The sequence below is a fragment of the Schistocerca piceifrons genome, chromosome 5 (genome assembly GCF_021461385.2).
Source record: "Schistocerca piceifrons isolate TAMUIC-IGC-003096 chromosome 5, iqSchPice1.1, whole genome shotgun sequence".
Classification (NCBI taxonomy): domain Eukaryota; kingdom Metazoa; phylum Arthropoda; class Insecta; order Orthoptera; family Acrididae; genus Schistocerca; species Schistocerca piceifrons.
In genome coordinates this window covers 221,973,683-221,995,256 of record NC_060142.1, presented here as the reverse complement: position 1 = coordinate 221,995,256, position 21,574 = coordinate 221,973,683, and the positions used below count along the sequence as shown (strand labels likewise).

Below are 21,574 nucleotides of genomic sequence, written 5' to 3'. Positions count from 1 at the left end.
TAAGTAATCATACCCTGTCAACGATCGGTTTAGTTGGACCAGAGGACCCTGTCCATTCCATGTAACCACAGCCCACAACACTATGAAGCCACCACTGCCTTTCACAGTGTCTCGTGGGGTCTGCATCACACTCGAACCATACCATCATCTCTTACCAACTGAAATCGCCACTCAGCTGTCCAGACCACGGTTTTCCAGTCGTCTAGCGTCCAACCGATATGCTCACAATCCCAGGAGAGGCGCTGCAAGTGAATTTGTGCTATTAGCAAATGCATTCTCTTCGGTCGTCTGCTGCCACAGTCAATAAATGCCAACTTTCGGCACACTGAAGGATACTTTCATCGTACGTCCCACATTGACGCAGTGTTGCTGGTCTGTTAACACTAACAGCTCTAGGCAAACGCCGCTTCTCTCGGTTGTTCACTGAAAGCCGTCGGCCACTGCGTTGTCCGTGGTGGGAGATAATGCCTGAATTTTGTTATTCTCCGCAAGCTCTTGAAACTGTGGGTCACGGAGTATTGAATTCCCTGACAATTTCTAAAACGGAATGTCCCATGCGTCTGACCCCAATTACTATGGCCGGCCGAAGTGGCCGTGCGGTTCTAGGCGCTGCAGTCTGGAACCGCGAGACCGCTACGGTCGCATGTTCGAATCCTGCCTCGGGAATGGATGTGTGTGACGTCCTTAGGTTAGTTAGGTTTAACTAGTTCTAAGTTCTATGGGCCTAATGACCTCAGAAGTTGAGTCCCATAGTGCTCAGAGCCATTTTTTAACCAGTTACTATTCAACGTTCAAAGTCCGTCGGGTGGTCATAACACGTCGGAAACCTTTTCACATGAATCAGCTGAGTAGAAATGGCAGCTCCGTCAATGCACTGCCCTTGTATACCTTATGTACGCGTTGCTACCACAGTCTGTACATGTGCACATCGCTTGCCGATGATTTCTTGTCACCACAGTGTACGCCTTTGTAACGGATATACAAAACTAGAATCATGTGCATCATGACGAAAGTCACCTTACAAATTAAATAATTTCTTGAAAGCGCCTCAGACGAGTACGTGGACTGCTATGTTGCAAACATATTTTCGTAGAATAAGATTAGGAACAGTGTAACGTCGCTAAGCAAGATGGAGAGCTTCGTAAAACGTGGCGGAGCGGTATGGAAATAGCGGATTTTAGGTAAGGAAGACGACGTGTTCGGAATGGGTAATAGAAGCCGGCTGGCGGAAGCCACGTAGTGCCAAGCTAGCAGCAGGGCGCGCCGGTGAAATAATTTGCCCTGCGGCTGCTGCAAATTTAGCGCCCATTATCCTCACGTGTTGCCTTCCTTATATGCACGCGAGCAGCGGGCCCACCGCGGATTTCTCGCTGCTGCCTGCGGAACTTCTTCTTCGCCTCCTTCTCAATCTCCACTTCCGTTCTCTCGGTTGCTCCTTCGGGAAATGAGGAAGTTGAGACCGCACACAGCGCAATAGGGGATTGGGGTGGAGGGGGGGGGGGGGGGGGGGGCAGGGAATGCAGAAAGGAACGCGACGACACAAGCAACGGGAAGCTTGAAAGGTGAAGAATAAAGGCAGGGATTGTACCGAGAAGAACACACACACAATAAGACACGTCCAACGGAGAGAGGTAGGGAGGAGGGGACTTACTTCTCGGCGAACAGGCTAATACTGCAGAGGAGCTCTCGTCTTACTCGGCGTCTATTCCCACTACTATGCACTTTTCTGTCGCGCTGCACAACAGGAATTGAGCAAAAATGCGTGCATCTAATCAGATTTCACTGATGACGTTGCCAGTTACTTAGTTGTAGGCCAGCCATTGTGTGGGAACTCAGGGAAATCTCGTGCACAGCTGACTGGATTTTCGTTTCAGACTTGAAATTTATGTCATAGTTAACCAAGCTATTTCCTGACGAATGTAATATTGCAAATTTTTCAATCAAACAGAGAAGTATTTATGGCCATTTTCATATAAATAGACTATTCGTCCTATATTTGTAGGTTTATATTTTCTGATGTAATACTTTCTTCGCACTCGGAACAATGTATATGATGGAAAAACTTTATACTCCCTTTTGTTAGAACTTTATGTTCAGATGTTCAAATGTGTGTAAAATCTTATGGGACTTAACTGCTAAGGTCATCAGTCCCTAAGCTTACACACTACTTAACCTAAATCATCCTAAGGACAAACACACACGCCCATGCCCTTTTGTTAGAACTTTATGTTCAGATGTTCAAATGTGTGTAAAATCTTATGGGACTTAACTGCTAAGGTCATCAGTCCCTAAGCTTACACACTACTTAACCTAAATTATCCTAAGGACAAACACACACGCCCATGCCCTTTTGTTAGAACTTTATGTTCAGATGTTCAAATGTGTGTAAAATCTTATGGGACTTAACTGCTAAGGTCATCAGTCCCTAAGCTTACACACTACTTAACCTAAATTATCCTAAGGACAAACACACACACACCCATGCCCGAGGGAGGACTCGAACCTCCGCCGGGATCAGCCGTGAACTTTATACTATAGTAATTCGAATTTATTTGTTTTCTGTTTGTTTTCTGTCATGTTCTTTCAAGAAACATCAATTCGGCTTAAGTACGCAGTCGTTACTACAAATGAAACATTGTAATTGGGCATACCAGAGTTTAACCACTCACAAAGATTCGATTAGAGAGTTGATAACATCGCAGTCTATAATGAACGCGCAAAACTGTGCAAATAGACTCACAGATCACACAGATCTGATAAAAATTGTGACGAAAAATGACGTCTATATAGACCGAAGGTTTATTTATTTTTGCATGAACAATCTAATTATTATGTTGATGCGGATGGCATACATTTAGGGTATGTTAAAAAGAAACAATGTTGCGTGTAATAAGCCAAATAGGAATGTCCACATTGCCTCTGAGCACTATGGGACTTAACTGCTAAGGTCATCAGTCCCCTAGAACTTAGAACTACTTAAACCTAACTAACCTAAGGACATCACACACATCCATGCCCAAGGCAGGATTCGAACCTGCGACCGTAGCGGTTGCGCGGTTCCAAACTGTAGCGCCTAGAACTGCTCGGTCACTCCGGCCAGCAACGTCCACATTATAATTTCAAAAATGCCAGAGTGGTCCTAAATTAAAAATAGATCTCCAGAAATTAAAATTGACGTCGCAACCTAAGAGCTGTGATATGTTCGAATAAAAATATTTAAGAGAGCAATTGTACTAGCAAAGGAGGTCACAAACCTAGCCTAATTTTATACTTCAAGTTCGTAACTTGAAAACAGTCATCATCGTCAATAAAGGTACTATATTGTTTACCGTTACTACTTCGTCTTCCCATCCTTAAATACCATTTTGGCTCGTATGTATCGATTACAGAAAGATGTGTATAAACTACATCAGTTAGGGAAAGGAGAACTTAACCTTCGTATATTAATAACGAAATCCAAAAAGCGTGGCTCATCGTGGGAAATATCCCACCCGCTCAAAAATAACAGTAGATAATACCGCCTTTGGGCATATCTGCACCTTTAATTTTTTAGGATGTGATGTAAGCCATGATATGGATAAGGAGTCAGAAAATACGATCAACAGATATTAGTCAATATGCAGAATGATAAGACATTCCAAAACAAAAAAGGAAAGAAATGAAATTAAGATCTTACAAAACCATGGCTGCGGCTGTATTTCCACATTGCCATCCCTCAACAACCTGATAAAAGTAAACAACAAGTAGCAGAGGTGTCACCGGCGAAGATCGTGTAAGAAGTGCGGATGTTAGTAATCTACTAAATATTTATAACATTAACGAGAAGACTGAAGAAAATAAAACATTGCGGAGACAGCACCTTAAAAGGGTGTAGAGGGAACCTCCCCTGTCAGTCCATGTTTATCAACCTAGAGGAAAAAATGACGTAGGAAGTCCCAGAACGAGGTGACAGTGAAAAATGACGGCGGAACAGGTACAAGTGCCTAACTCTCTAAATTCAGAAGAAGATGTATTGATAAGTGATATCGATGAAATCTGTTACCTCTCAGGATATCCACACATGAATTGGGAATCTTTGCCCATCTCACTGAAACTTTTTGGTATTTCTGTTATGTGGAAGAGTCACTGACGTATTACGTACTTTACCGAAGGATTTCTATTGTATTTTCATACATTTCTAGCTTTAGAGGGTGACTTAAAGGTTTGGTCTCTATACTAGAGCATCATGTGGTGCGTGCAGTTGGTCTAGACGAGGCACCTTGTTTCTCCATTAATGCTGTTTGTGTTCTTTCTTACATTTTCGTCTTGTCTTCTCTGTGCTAGTCTGTATCTGTGGAGTCAAAGTCCACAGTTGTTTTTCAGTACAATTTACTCTTCCCGTGTATGACTTACCACCTGTCTTCAATTAGCCAAATTACGTCTGTTTTTATTGTTTTCCGATATTCCTCTTTACTGGGAAAGAAATGTAGCTGTGTGTCTATGTATCTATCGAAAGAACGCAGAATACCTCATTTGTAACTGAATAATACAACCCAATACCTGAAGTGGAACTCTGTTGTTGCATTTGTTGCATCTTAAGATGAACCGATGCTGGTGTTTTAAGGAATCTGTGCCACTTTGCTTCATCTAATAACTTACTGAGGCTACAATGTGAATAGAGAGAGAGTGTGTGTGTGTGTGAGAGAGAGAGAGAGTGATGTAGCCACTATTTATTGAGGTGACAAGCTGACCAACCGCGCTGCCACGTAATTAATTTCCCACTAAACCGCATGATTCCATCATAATTTTCGACACAATTTTTGTCGATTCCGTATTTTTAGTCCGAAACGTTCTCGGAAAGTAAACGTCATGATGTAATTAACAGAGAGTGATTAGCCAAACAAAACGGAAGTGGATAATTGGAACATATGATTAAGTCTAATTAATCGGTCCCTACTCGTGAATATTCACCCTGTTATCAGTTGCCTCGCAGGAGATCCGCCTAATGAGGCGCAGCATGCAATACGACACCGAGTGGAATTAAGTGAAGTTTGTATTCATTTATACACTGTTGCTTTAACTTTCTTTCGACAGATTCTTGAAAAAATTGTTGACCAAAATCATTCTTTTGCATATGCAGCTGTAAATGTTAGATGAGACAATTTTTTAGAAATTTTTACACAACACACTATAGATTCCAAACTCTCTGAGTACTTAGGACTGTCATTCATAATATACCTCGCATAATGACCTCGTTAACAGCATAAAGTTGGATATGATGGTGATCAGGATTGTTAGGCAAATCATTGCTGAAGTTTTATCCTTGTTTCTGTTGTTCTGTTCACAAAAATTCTGGCTTTGGTGCTTAGACAAGTCATTCCCGCATTACTCGGGTTCGCTGAAGATGTCTTCAGAAACTTACATACAACAGCTTACGTCAGAAGAGCGATTTAATAAAGATTTACGCTTTCCACACTTTCTTGAAAATATCCCAATTTTATAAAACAAAACTCACAACTAACTTAAATTTAAGGGTGTCTTATTTAACAATATTGTAGCTAGTATAATTTCATTATATTTCACTTTTATTGAAATCAGTTTAGTACTAAACGTCTGACTTAGTACTTAATGGGAATCTGCGCTTTCACAGCTGATGATTAACCAACTCATTAAGCGTTAGTTTTTTTTTGCACGAGATTAATTTCGTCTGTGTACACTGCACACACATCAGCTGCTGTAGTTGTTTGCACTGGCATGTTAGTTGTTTGTAAAACAAACATTTTGTGGATAAACGGAGACGGAGATGCGCATTTTATGTAGCTGTTGCAAATTTTCGCGACGAAGTAACATTGGCGAAGCGTTTCAGGTGCTGTTTTAGAACCTTCTACCCTCTGTTGATTATTTTATACGTTAGTCAGTGAGATGTTATTAAATCATATACTTGATCTAGTAATCTGCTGAGTAACTATGAAGTACAAGGTGATGCAAAAGTCCGAATGCATCCCTATAAAAGTCGGTGTGAGGAATCGTAATGGCGTCTGGTATGTGGTGTCTATAGGTGCGGGCGCAACTTACAGGAGCTGTGGCAACAGTGGCGGCCATCCTGGAATCTGCCATATTGGATTTGGGTTACATGTTTCAGAAGGGAAGAGAATCATGTGGCACATGATTTCAAACTGCCTATTTATCAGGAATGCATATTTGAAATCTATTTTAAGATTTCTTTATTTCTGGAGGACTTACGACCTTTTATGTTTAGGACATATGTCACAGTCGGCATTCCAGAATATGCTCAAAATGACCTCCATATCGCTGGACACACAATCTGAGTCTTTCTGGCCAGTCTTGCTACACCACTTCAACAGAGGCATACGCCTCCTCAAAACGCCGACAAAGAAGGGCTACATTCTTGACTTTTATCTCGTACACAATTGATTCCAAATGTCCCCATAGATAAAAGGCAAGACGTGTAAGATCAGGGGACCGTTGTGGTCATTCGATAGGACATCTCCTACCTATTCAGTGACCTCCAAACTGTTCATCCAGAAACTGACCGCAGTAGAATTGTGGAAAAGTTCACCGTCTTGTTGGAGGAAGGTTGGGAAATCACTTTGCGGATTCAACAGCATTGGAAACATATAACCGCGAAGCGTGTTAAGATACCTCTCCCAGTTCAAGGTTCCATCAGTAAACGCTGGACCCATGATTCTTGTGTCCCAAATATCACACCAAACCATCACTTTTTCACCACCAGTACCTTTAAGGGATCCATCGACGAGGGGTTTGCATCTGATCAGTAACGATGATTTTGTTTGTTTGCTTCTCCTTGCAAATAAAAATTAGCTTCGTCGCTGAATAACACCTGTCGTATGAAGTTTTGATTCCTGTTACGCTGTTCCAGGAAACAGTCTACAAACTTTATCCCCCAATCGGGTCATCCTCCGAGTGATGACGTTGCAACTGTAGCTCGTAAAGGTGCCATTGGTGTGTGTGTGTGTGTGTGTGTGTGTGTGTGTGTGTGTGTGTGTGTGTGTGTGTGTGTAACACACACAGGATTGAACGCTGATTGACACCTGTTATTGCTGATGATTGACCCGTACTGTGATGTGGAATTTTCACAAGCGATACCACAACTGCTGTTGCAGTCTCATTGTCGGTGGCTGTTCGTTTACTACAGTGCGTGGCTTGTCCACCACAGAACCTGTTGCACGAAATTTGTCCAATAACTTGGATACGGTCATAAGTGAAATGTCATTTCTCTGAGGATGCTGGGCACTGAAATCAGCAGCAATCATTCTGGTACTTCTTCCATAATTTCAGCGCGTGCCTGCTGTGTACGATAAATGCTACTGTAGATCACCTGCAACAATAAACAGAATGGATTACCTCATTGAGATCACAACTCCAACACAAATAAAGATATCTTCAAACAGGTTTCACTTGTCTGTTGCCGAGAAAGAGGCAGTTCAAAACTATGTAATACATGACGCCCTTCCCATTTGAAACACGTAACGAAAATACAAGATGGCGAATTTCAAGACGGTCGCCACTGTCACTATAGCTTCTATAAGTTGCGCACCTACAAACACCCAATAGCAGACGCCATTATCATTCCTCACAACGTTCGACTTTCATACAGGTGTATTCCGTCTTTAGCTTCACCGTGTGCGTTAACGACATTGTATTGTTATCTTCGTAACAGTGTTGTTCATTATAAAAATTGCCAGTATTATGGGAACAAAAATTAATTTCATTTCCATTCATAGGCTAGTTTTATATTATCATCCGATAGCTCATGCCTGCTTTAATGAAAACCTTTTGTCTGTGAAGCCATGAAAAAGTACTTGAATTTCCACATGATGTGTAACAATAGTAGTACTTTGTATATATTTTCGGGAGAATTACTAGGTTGAAGATACCACCCACAGTGATAAATGATACATGGACGCAGTAGCATTTACACTAGCAAGAGGTTATAGCACCATTATCCCATGCATGCACCGTTTTTCCCTTCAGGTCAAATGGAATTATACTAAAAGACATATATATTCTATGAACTGTGACAGTTACCAAGTCAGCTTCAACAATTGAAGAGTTATCATTCTTAAAGAGGCCGTAAAATCAGATTTTGTACTAGAGTCAGTTACATCAAATAATCATAAACGTACTTTCGTTCGTGATACTGAGCTACTGCTTTACTGAATTTTTATTATCAGTCCATATAGTTCCGCTCCTCCTCATTTCAGAGAATCGAACACCACATACAACGGTAAAAAACATTCTGAGTTTGCATTTGATAACTCTTTCTGTATGGACATCGCAAGTATAAACAGACACTGACATACTCAAGCTCGTACACATCAACAAGGCAAACAGAACATAAAGTAAACAGTAATGAACAGCAATAATAATAGTAATAATAAGAATTAAGTAAGTAGTCGATGGAATATATCTCAAATAAAAGCGATGGCCATGTTTGCTACAGTTAGCTTTCCACCTATTCTGTAACTAATTTCAAATGAATGTTTCATATTCCTATCGTGATCACGAAACATTGAAATGTAAGTGACTGCTGTACGATAATACAAATGTAACGAGTGTGAAGTAATGTTCGAGTAATAAGGTTTTCTTTCTCTTTAAATCTTTCATGCCACCTCTGAAGCAGATGGTAGGCTGTAGGGGGGCATAACCTTTTCAGCCAATAGCAGGAGTTAGTGACGTTGTGACATCATTTACTCAAGACGGTTGGATGCTTATGTACTAATGGTGATTTACAATATATAAAGAACTGTACACCACCACCACCAACACCACCGTTAACAGCAGCAGCAGCAGCAGAAGATGACATACTGGTGGGTCCCGTTCCATATACAGCGACAGAAACAGAAACAGATGACATTGGGAGGGAAATTGTGCTTGATAATCCAACAAGCTGTTAAAATGAATTACTCAGAACTTTAGACTGGACATTTCTATGCTGAAGCGATACAAATGTAACAGGAAGTTACATTGCGTGTTGTCCGAACTGCAAAGTTCTCTTGAAAGTGGCTATTAGCGTTAAAATGTTCTATAGTTCACGATCTCATTTCAGTAAATTTCTTTTCTCTATTCAGCTATTTCTACAGATTCAAAAAGTTTTCAATATTTTTTGACGTACTTGCTCGACGTAAATACTTCTAAGGCAGCTGCCATTAAAGATGTACTGTATACCAGAGATTCACCTATTTCTAGCTGGTGGCTGTCCTCTAAGAGCTGTAGGAAGTTCTCTGGGCCTAGCTGCTGTTGCTGATCTGTGATGGGGCTAAATGCTTATATGTCTGCGTATCTGTTTCCTATTTAATAAAAATTAGCTGAAAACTGAAACAGCAGAGTCCACTACCACAACAGCTTGGTGTACGTTGAAGGCAACGTAGAACACACGGAAGAATCCAGGTTTGATTTCAACAAGGTTTTTTAAAACCCAAACACTAATGGCAACCATGTACGTCCTCAATATTAGGTGTGTTTGGTTGGAGGGAGACACGTTTATTCAAATACTTCTCTTTCCGTAAATCATGTACAGCGTTCCCCCCCTGTCATGCACTTCGCTGTGGTTTGCATAGTATGTAGATGTAAAATAGCCAAAGAGTTTTAAATTTTCCATCCAATATCCAAGTTCACGCGAAAGTAACTTCTTCGTAAATTCAATTCTTTGCCACAGATCGTCTGCACGACACAGGCTACGTACACATTCCAATTTGCTGAAAAATAAAATTTTACTTTTGACTCCACCCGCTGTGGACTCTTGTCACCTCTCATGCCCACATGTCTTCAGTAAGAATCAAAACATTTAATAGTCTTCAACCCGATGTAGTTAACGTCTTCCATCAAACAACTCTTCTGTTCTCTTCTCCATCACGAATCGTAATCATAAAATTAATTCCGTTTCTTCTTCGATGTCCCAGTCAGCTTCTGTTCTTTCTTGATGCCCCCACAACAGTCTTTGAATGATTTATTTCTACATACCTCATCTATCAGCATATGGTTCGTCCATCCGTACTAACACGGTACCATTTCCGTCGTAGACAACCACATTCATCTAGTCTGAAATTTCTCAAAATGGTTTCACTTAAACTTATTCTGGTTGCTGTACTTCTATCCTAATACACTCTTCCCGCACATCACTGCCTAAACACTACCATTTAACATTCACTATTTCGTAAACTATTCCTGCACTAAGGCACGTCACTCATCTCACGCCCCTTTCCACTGTCAGCTCACTTCCAACTGTCTTTCTCCTCATTTACGTAGAAACGTAAATATGTCTCACAGATTAGGCCTGTTCTGACTGAGCGATTGCTGTCTAGAAGGTAGCACAAGGAGCTCCCGATGACTGCGGGGCATGTGACCAGTGTGTCACCAGTCCCTCCAGCGGCTCCTTCTTTATTGAAGAAGCTCCGCATTTGGCCTCCCAAGGGCTGAGTGGACCCTGTATCACACCGCCCTACCGCAGAGATATCTGAAGAGGTATCACAAATCGAACTTGGGTCCTTTGCACCAAAGGCACTGATACTAACCATTCGACTACCGATTTACAGAACACAGTCAATAATTTCGACCAAACGGGAACATCACTTTCCTACATAGATTCGATATATTAACATTGCGCTAAAGTACAATAAAAGGAATACATTTACAAACAAAGTTTGATACATTCGAATACATTGATTCACATTTGTTATTCGCATTAAATAAAAATCGGCAAATTCATCAGCAATCATTCTACAATGGAACTAAAGTCAGTTAATGAACCTGAGACTACTGTCGAATTACGAAATTTTCCGTCACGTCTCACTTTTATCTTTTGTTGAAGCGGGTACATATTTGTGACCAAATCAAGAGTATTCATGAGCCTCATTGTCCTAGCTCAACTACAAGGCGTATAAGAAAAGTAAGTACCGTATACTTGCATTTAAATGTTGGCAGCTCTGATCAGACCTGTAGGAAAGAAGCCCCTCCTTTGACTGTTTACGAAATCTTAGAAGTAATTGTTTTCCGTCAATAGTCATTTGGCTGTGAGGGAAAAGCAAATAACAACGTCGTTTAAGACCATTGCACCCTCGTTCCTAAGGCTACGTAATGTCAGATATTGGTTGACTATTCTTTTAAATTTGACTGCCTCTTTTGTAGCTGTATTCTACTGAACGAACACCATTACTTCCACTAGCCGTATCTAGTGTACCTAAAGTGTACGGTCAAAACTTTCTTGTACGTTGTAACTTTAGCCCGTAACTCACCGTCAAAAGCATAAGAAAATTTAATGATGTTTCTTTCGTTTCCTTCCCATGTCTTCTGTGAAACAAGATGTGTTCTGTTTCTCTTAGTGTGCTATTCTGTATATAACTAACTCCTCCATAATCGTACGACCGAAATAGTCTTCCCATTATATTTGCTACTTTTTATACTTCTTTTCAAAAATGTTCAAATGTGTGTGAAATCTTATGGGACTTAACTGCTAAGGTCATCAGTCCCTAAGCTTACACACTACGTAACATAAATTACCCTAAGGACAAACACACACACACCCATGCCCGAGGGAGGACTTGAACCTCCGCCGGGACCAGCCGCACAGTATACTTCTTTTTGTGGCAACCCATTGCACCCCCGTATTTTTCTTCCCGTTCTCTCGAGCATTGACTCGTGTCTTCAAACATTTTCAAGAAAGGAACTGGAGTAAACTATATTCTACATTTTCCTACAATCATTAATAATAAAACGGCAATAATTATCAAGCCTTATGTTTATCGCTTGGAATGGTCACGGCCCATGTTTTGTGTCGCCAAGATATAAGTTTGCTAAAAGTGGTCGAATGTAGTTCTGTGCTCATGTCCCTTGTTTCTTGCCTAAACTTCGTAGTTTGTAGCGTTTGGTATAAATGCGTGCGAATTCCTACAGGACCAAACTGCTAAGGTCATCGGTTCCTAGACTTACACACTACTTAAACTAACTTATGTTAAGAACAACACTCACACTCGCACCCATGCCCGAGGGAGGACTCAAACCTCCGGCGGGCGGGACCGCGTCGGGTATAAATGTATCGTCTACGCTACATGAAGAGCGCAGAGTGTATTGTTCGGCTTCTACTTTTATGGACACGTCAGGCGAGTGAAAGTGGCACATATCCCTTGACATTCATAATATCCGGACCGTTTTGCTCTCTACGGAGCTTTACGAGTAGGCCAAGTGGACCCCAGGGAGCCATCTGCGGTTATGGATGGACGGCAAAAATTTATTTCCTCTCGCAAAATGCAGATTGCTCGCAGACGCTTTGCAGTGTTTAGTTGCTGCCTCAATTTCCGTATATCGCTACAATACCTTGGCCTTTCAGTTCATCTAGCAGCGGCACTAGTTTATTGGCCTTCTAAGAGCGCGGCATGTCCTTATTACGATAAAGTTTTTAGTAGAAAGGGTACTGGCAGGCAGCATATACGCTGTAACGACTGGAATGCTGGAATAGCTCGACACACCTCTTTCAAATTCAGTAAAGTACTATTTCTCAAAGCAAGGCCGAGCGAGGTAGCGCAGAGGTTAACACACTGGACTTGCATTGGGGAGGACGGCGGTTCAAACCTGCGTCCAGCCATCCTCATTTAAGTTTTCCGTAATTTCCCTGAATCATGGTAGGCAAATACCTGGACGGTTCCTTTGATTGGGCACGGCCGATTTCCTTTCCCAGCCTTCCATAATCCGAGCTTGTCTCCGTCTCTAATGAGCTAGTAGCTGAGGGGACACTAATCTCCCCTTCCTCCTCAATGCAAGGAGGAAGTATGAATAGCTGTTTATCAACCGTAAAAAGCTCGTTTATTCTACTTTGCTATGTGACGCTCTATTCCTTTATAATCTACTGATAAAATGAATCTAGTACGAGTAGTTACGAATCTTTACGTTCATTTGAGCAATGTAATGCTTAACTAGATTCTTGATCACGTGGAAATGTTACGTCGTTGGATTCTATAACAATGAGATTAACCTCCAGCAACTTAAACTAATACAAATCAGGGAAAAAGTAGTTACTAAGCTGTACATTAGAATAATGCTAGAATGATTTGTAAAACAAATTAAATAAAATTTTAAAAATGAAATCGTAAGGTATCAAGGGAAATTTCTCATTCGATAGATTTTATATCATTATTAAGAACCTATGTCACACTCACGAATTTGCAACACAAAGGATAAGGGGTTGCGTACTTCTGTTGATCAAGTTCCCGACGCAGTTCTGAATTACTCAATCGTAGCAAGTGCATTGTCAAATTCCTTTTCTGGCTGCCAGAACGGTTTTTATTTTGTACAGTGTCGGTTGTGATTTTCATGTTTCACGGGGTGGTAGAACATTAACAAATTGACTTATAGTTGAGATTAATCTTGCGATCGATTTTTTAAGTCTCCCATTGATAGTACGTATTTTTTAGAATTTCACAGATCGATAGCACAATGCTTACTGTAGAGGGAACTGAAGGAATAAGTGTCGCTATCATTTTATAGTTAAAAGAACAAGCATTAGTTGTGGATAACTTTTCCAAACGACCATTTCGTCTTCTGGTTGTGATCTAAGATAGCCAATTGTATCCTTTTTCCATTCTATGGCACTCAAGCGGAGTGATTAACTAGGAATAAATATTATTCATGGCAATACCTGGATTATTAGACGCAGAGAAAATCGACAGTTGCCTCCGTGAATGATAAGCCCATTACTCGGATGAAGCAGTTTATGGAAATCATGAGAAGACCTAACTCATAATGGCCATACCGCAGTTTTGTTGCAGAAGTGAAATTTACAGTTAAGTAACTGTCTGTCGGCGGAAATGTTAAATAATACCACAGTCGCGAGAGACGTAAAGAATAATTCAGATTCCAGCTATAATTTAAAACTTTGTCGTATAAATTTCATGAAAATTCCTTTTGGAGCTAGACCTTTCTAGAGCTGAAAAACTTATATCCATCCCACCATGCCGTCCTATGAACTTCTCGTTAGTGGGATTAAAACTTTTGTTTTTTTCTTGTAATTTTATTTCCTTCATACAATCTTGACTTAGACTGAGTTGTAGTCGTATAGGTTCCCAGTGGAAAAAAACAGCCAATGTCTCGAGTAAATCCATGGTCTCTAGGTGATAGGACTGAATAAAATCTCGTGCTTCTACGAGCGTCAAGTGAGTGTATATCCACGAATTTACGATCGAGTGATGTTTTGCCATTGTCAGTTACGGCTTGACAATTACCGAAGGGCATCCACTCGAAGCTCGTGTACGCACAGAGTGCCCAAGGGAAGTAGAACATTTTCATCCGGTTATTATGAAGTTTAGCGAATAATTATTTACATGGGTAACAGAAGAAATACTTCAGTTGATCGATGAAAAAAGAAAGTACAAAAATGTTCAGCGAAGTTCAGAAATACAGAACACAAATCACTCAAGAATGAAATAAATAGGAACTTCAGGCAAGCTAAGACGAATTGGCTGCATGAAAAATTTGAAGAAATTTAAAAAGAAATTATTGTCGGAAGTACTGACTCAGCACATAAGGAAGTCAAAATCATCTTCGGTGACATTAAGAGCAAGGGTGGTAACATTAAGAGTGCAACGGGAATTCCGCTGTTAAATGTCGAGAAGATAGCTGATAGGTGGAAAGAATACACTGGAGGCCTCTAAGAGGAGGAAGACTTGTCCGATGACGTGATAGGAGAAGAAACAGATGTCGATTTAGGAGACGTAGAAGACTCAGTATTGGCATCAGAATTTAAGAGAGTTTTGGCGAACTTAAGATCAAATAAGGCAGAAGGGATAGATAACATTCCAACAGAATTTCTAAAATCGTTGGGGGAAATGACAACAAAACGACTACTCATGTTTGTGTGTAGAGTGGATGAGTCTGGCGACATGCCATCTGACTTCCGGAAAAATATCATCCACACAATTCCGGAGATGGAAATAGGAACAAGTACGACAATTATCGCACAGCTCTTGCTGACAAGAATAAAATACAGACAAATGGGAATGAAAGACGAGGATATGTTAGATGACGATCAGTTTGGTTTTAGCAGAGATAAAGGCATCACAGAGGCAAGTCTCACCTTACGCTTGATATTGAAAGCAATACTACAGAAAAATCAAGACACGTTAATAGGATTTGTCGACCTGGAAAAAGCGTTCGACAATGTAAAATGGTGCAACATGTTCGAAATTCTGAGCAAAATAGGCGTAAGCTATTGTCAGAGATGGATAATATATAACATGTACAAGAGCCGAGAGGGAAAAACAAGAGTGGATGAACAAGAACGAAGTGCTCGGATTAAAAATGGTGAAGGAGAGGGATGTAGTCTTTCGCCCCTACTATTCAACCGGTACATTGAAGAAGCAATGACAGAAATAAAAGAAAAGATCAAGACTGGGATTGAAATTCAAGGTGAAAGGAACATGACTTTGCTGTCCTGAGTGAAAGCGAAGAAGAATTACAAGATCTGCTGAATGGAACGAACAGCGTAATGAGTACATAATATGGACTGAGAGTAAATGGAAGAAAGGGGAAAGTAATGAGAAATAGTAGAGATGAGAACAGCGAGGAACTTAACATCAGGGTCACGAAGCAGATAAAGGTACTCTAGGCAGCAAAATAACCAAAGGTGGACGGAGCAAGGACGACTCCAAGAGCGGACTAGCACTGGAAAAAAGGCATTCCTGTCTACTAGTATGAAACATTGGCTTTAATTTGAGAAAGACATTTCTGAGAATGAACGTTGGTGTAGAGCGTTGTATGGACTCTGGGAAAACAGGAACAGAACAGAATCGAAACATTTGAGATGTGGCGCTGCATATGAGTTTTGAAAATTCGGTGGACTGATAGTATAAGGAATGAGGAGGTTCTGCGCAGAATCGAAGAGGAAAGGATTATGTGGAAAACACTAACAACGAGAAGGGACAAGATGATAGGACATTTGTTCAGACATCGGGAACTGACTTTCATGGTACTAGAGTGAGCTGTAAAGGGCAAAAACTGTAGAGGAAGGCAGAGATTGGAATACATCCAGCAAATAAGTGAGGACGTAGGTTGCAAGTGATACTCTGAGATGAAGAGGTTGGCACAGGAAAGGAATTCATGGCGGATGGCATCGAACCAGTCAGAGACTGACGACCGGGCCCGTTATTCTTCACACTGGTTCCAGAATCCGTCTCACACCATTGGTTATTCCATTACGATATTGTCCTGTAACACATAAACTGCGGTCTCTTCCACGGGGCATTGCACGTTGGACAGCCATGACGCTCTCCACACCTCATAACCCCGCTGCCTCATTACCCACCTGCTCTGGCCCTTGTTCCATCTTGAAATAAATGACATACAATGTGGGACCCATTAGATCAGGTATCTGGCGGGATAACATATACACCTTTACAATGTGGCCAATTGAAAGTGTGCTATCTTCCGCTTGACGCTGCTGAATTCCTATCAGATTTTACCCTTGAAATTTTACTTCAGACTGTATGATTCAAAGGTCTTTCGTGATTTTATAGAAAACATTGATTAGTGACTTTCGTGGGTTACTTTGGGACAGAAATTTTGTAGATCGGTAGAATCATTTTGGTGTAGCATCTGTGGATTTGCTGAGTAGTTGCACGTGCTCTGGATTTAATGGCGACAGTGTCATGTAAGCGCAGTATATTACCATGTTTAAAGGGAGTAAACATAAGAGTGATTGCGGTCATGTTTGAGAGAAGCAGAGGAATTTACATACATTCCCATTGACTATTCTTTGCTGGATCACAGTAAAAGATAAGAAATTAGCACGTAGTGTGTAATGGTGCGCTGTGGTTTTGCAGAACAACCTGCTGCCTTCCGGCGACCAGTCGGTGGAGGGCATCAGCATCACCATCGAGAACACGAACCGCCACCACGCGGGCGTCTACCAGTGCACGGCCAGCAACGGCGTCGGCGAGCCCGTCACCCAGGAGATCGCTCTGCACGTCCTCTGTGAGTACCTTCCATCGTTATCACCAGTTTCTCGGTTAGTGGTGTACTATAAATGAGGCGTGCAGCTTTAGACTTAATCCTTAAATGTGGGGCTTGCAAATTCGTACGACATGCAACATTCGAACTTTTTATGGTTCTGCGCTTCCAACTAGCTTCAATCTTACCTTCGATGCAGAAAAAAACGCAGAAGATATTTCTTTTGTTTTGAGTAAGAACTTTTCCGTCAGTACTTGGTAGTGCACTTTATTAACCAGAAAACAAAAACTTCTTTTGTAAGTTCCTCAAAAAAAGTTTCAACTACAGATAAAATGAGCAGAGAATACATGTAGACTGTAAGAAGGCTGTAAACCGCCGGCTGGTGAAATAGATGCTGATATCTCTCCTGCGTTCCGTTCTGCTGAAAGTGGGAACCTGTCTCACAGCTTGCGATCCTGACCTTGACGTTATAACGATTACGAATGTTAATTAACCGTCGTCTAACACTGCTCTGAACGATAAATACCGTTGTATCATTATGAATGTATGAAGAGTGAAAGGTCGGTCAGTGGTCTTAACCAAAATATTATCCGTCTACTGGCTACAGTACCGCTGCGTACGGGAAGTATCACAATTGACATTGGTCTCACCTCTAAGTGATATTTAGGGGCGAGACCAATGTCGGTTTTGATAGTTGCCGTACCAAGCAACAGATGGCAACAATTATCTCTTAAGTTTTTACATTTGAGGGTTAGCCCGTCTTTCCGCGCGTGTCTTCAATTACAGGAGGGGATATTTACAACGCTTCTTCGATGACTGTCGTACGTAGGCTCCAATGAAACGGATATATCACGATCTTTAAAACTTCATTCGAATAAAGTACACTGTTTGAAAGGTACTACAACTATTGAAATAGGTGACAAAGAATGCGCAGATCAATGAATGTGAATAAATGAGAAATCTGGTAGTCATTAAGAGGATAAATTTTTAGTGAAAGCTTCAGATAATGAGGTTAGCGAGAGAGAGGGAGAGAGATCTTCAAGTAAAGATACGTCAGTAGAAATGAGCGGCAGCATGACAGATGATCTCATTACTCGACAGCAGCTTTGTGGCACTAATATGAAATCTGCCAGTGAGCTATTTTGGATCATAAAAATATTGCTCATTGAACCAGTAGTCTTCCCTAAGCTTCTGAGGCTTCAGTGCTCAGGAAAGCTTGTACGAACATTTAGATTTGGAACACACAGCCTATTTTCGTACAAATTTTTATCTCTGCGTTGTTTGTGTTTACTTTATATACAATCGATTTCAAGGTCATCTATAGGCATTTAGACACAGTTGTGAAAATGAAATACAGCAGCAAGTATATCTTGCTTCTATACGACAACTTTAAATACAAGTCCAATATTCACTATTTTAAAAGACACTGTGGTACAGAAACAAGATATACTTGCAAGTGTATTTCATTTCTATAACGGCACCTAAGAGTCTGAATATGAAGATTGGAAATCTGTTGTAAACAAAGTAAAAAACAACAAGATGAGTGCAAAATTAATACAAAAATAATACCCTGTGTGCTCCAAAAAAAAAAATTAAATTAAATAAAATAACTTACAGCTGAAGTCCCAATTATCCAGCGTAATTGAAGCAACAAGATTCTATCGACATGGCTCACAAATAGCTGGTCGATTTGGCCTCGCGACTGACTATATCGATCGCCAAAGTCGTTTTTTCCTTCGAAGTCCAACTGTAAGGGGCAGTCAAGTGAATACGAGACAGATGAAGAAAAAGTAAGTACACCCTTTATTATCTCAAAATTTGTCGGTGTAACTGCTAATACATCTATCTCACTGTGAGACAAGTTGGTTTATGATTTCGCGGGCCCATCCGAGGTGGCCGAGCGGTTCTAGGCGCTACAGTCTGGAACCGCGCGACCGCTACGGTTCTTAGGTTAGTTAGGTTTAAGTAGTTCTAAGTTCTATGGGACTAATGACCTCGGAAGTTAAGTCCCGTAGTGCTCAGAGCCATTTTTGATTTCGCGGGAAAATGTTTGTGGTTGCCTACGGAGTCATGATTCCAGACATGAGCGAACCTCTTCCTGCGAAGTAAATCGATCGCCACGAATGTCTTTCTATTGGAATTGCTTTTGGAGAGATCTGGACTGTCTTGAGGATGAGTAGGAGCTTTCCAGCGCAGCCTCTTGCAGTATAGCCGAAACAACCTGCCAGCAAAACGCCCACCCACATGTTGCCAAGACTGTTTCGAGTACGTTGCAGAAGTATCGCTGGAAAGTCCTTACACATCCTCCATACGGTTTCGACCTCTCGCCAAGCGATTTCCGTACTTTTAGAGCTCTAAAGAAAGGGATTCGTGGCTGTAGACTTTCTTTGGACGAAGAGGTGCACGCCTAAGTACAATCGTGGATCCTAGGCAACCGCAAACATTTTTTCCATGAAGACATTCACCATCTTGTCTAACAGTGAGATATATGGAGCAACAGCTATGGCGATTACTTTTGAAATAACACACTGTGTACTTGCTTTTTTCCGTCTGCTTTGGTTTCACTTGACTGCACCTTGTAAAACGTGGGTGTGCCTTTTCTCCCTGGGTCCTATTTACAAACTCAGAAAAACAGTTGACAGGCTAGAATGGCAGAACTTTATGTGATCAACCAAACTGCCTCGTTTTGCAACATGCTTTGAAGGAATCACTCTGGGATGAGATGTTTCCATACTGTGGTGACATCTTCCGCCACTTTCACCTTCTGTGGATATGTGTGTGAAGTTGGTTTCTTACATACAGAGCTGTGTTATAAAGGAAATCGCTATTGCTAACTTTCTGATGCTCTTACCCATTGCTCCTTTACCGCAAAGTCTCTTGATCTCGTTAGTGAAATACTGAAAATTAATACTCAGATGGTACTTGGTAACTAATAAAGAATTTATTGCCTGCACAGTAGGTTCACCATGCGTAGAAGGTGTGGTATTACAATATCATATTGTGATAGTGTGTCTGGTAATCTGAAACAGAAAGTTTATATTGTACACAAATCAGATATAAATAGATATTCCTACAGGCGAAAATGGGAAGAGAAGCTATCGTATAGTTGTACGCTACGATTTCGCTCCGATTTACTATTCTCTGTACACGTAAGGCATCTAAAAACATCGAGGACACAGGTTCCTACGAGTCATCGAGTCCAATCTAAGTTTTTGCCAGTAAAGAATTTTCACATGACACAAATCAAGCATTTACTACTATATTATCAGGTTTCTTTGATAAAATGTGCCAGTTTTTGTTTGTATAAAACGGCATGTAAGATTCGCTATCTATTGTCTTTCTTTTGTTTGTTATAACGTGGTTACGCAAATCAACGGTCGACCAATTGTCACCCAAGCAGTTGGAATACGGTTCCTTGTGAAATAAAAATTATTTCAGAACACCAAGAAGAAATAGTTTTTTCTTTAATTCATAGTAGCTCAGAAATTTAATTTACTGCGGGGCCCACGACGTCTCAGGTTCCGCGGGTGTACGTCAACATTCCTCGAACAGTAATATCGTACTGCGGCGTGCATTAAGTTTCAGGTTCCGAAAGTGTTCATCAACATTCCTCGAACAGTAATATCGTACCTGTGCTAGAGTCTTAGACAGTTGCCCCTTACCTTCAAGGAGTCATCCACGTAACCTGCTCCTTGTAATACCCTAATAACGCTCGTCCTACTCAGATTCCAAGTTCCAGCAGCCGGTCGTATGCGGCCTACAACTTGTGTTTCAGCACAGGGGCTCTAAGAAAGCGTGAGTGTCGTCTGTGAAAAGTCCTCGTTCCATAGGCTCTGTAGTGAAGCGAACAGCTGTGGTTGGTCATAAAAGTCAATATTTACCTGAAGAGCTAAAGTAATCTGGGATTACACCCATACACTGGGAATTGCATGGGAAAGCGTATTCCCTCATTCTGTCATACTAGATGTTCTTTGGTATCTATTTGTATAAGGAGGGCGGGAAGAACGTCTGTTCGAATGCCTCGCTCTTCGTTCTAATCTGGTCTTAATGGTTCCTTAGGGAACGATGTGTAGAGGCATATAATATATCCTACACTCTTAGTCTAATACTGGCTTTTCAAACTTTGCAAATAATCTTTCGCGTGGTAGTTGACTTCTGTCTTGAAGCGTTTACCTCTTCCGGTTTTTCAGCATTTCCGTAAAGCTCTACCGAGAGCCAATGAATCTGTTATTATTCGTGCCGCTCTTCTTTGTATGCGATTAATGTCCCCCTTGTATTCCCACACACTTTAACAACATTCTGGAATGGATCCAATGAATGTTTTTGTAAGCAATCTCCTTGGTGAATCGTCAACGAAGAGTGTAAATGGTGAAGCTGTTGACGAAAACAGAAGCAACTAGTTGATGAAGACATAACGAGAACGGCAGTGATGTATTGCTTATTAAATGTTATCCTTTTTCGGATCAACCGAGATTACAAGCTTTTACCAACAATATAACTGGTTTCTTTAGCATTCAGAATCTGAATTTCATTTCGCTCTAGTTATTAAATTATATAATAGGATCAGCTCTTTGAGAGCTTATTCTGCAACTAAGATATCTTCAACAGATACTCAGTA

At 40.9% G+C, this 21,574-nt stretch overlaps 1 protein-coding gene across 1 annotated transcript in view; it reads left to right on the top strand.

Moving 5' to 3' along the window:
- Positions 1-21,574, top strand: part of LOC124798345 (neurotrimin-like) — a 917,636-nt gene that overhangs the window by 402,960 nt on the left and 493,102 nt on the right. The window contains exon 4 of the mRNA XM_047261703.1: positions 16,830-16,980. Within this exon, the coding sequence (XP_047117659.1) occupies positions 16,830-16,980 (151 nt within the window). The remainder of the gene's footprint in view (positions 1-16,829; positions 16,981-21,574) is intronic.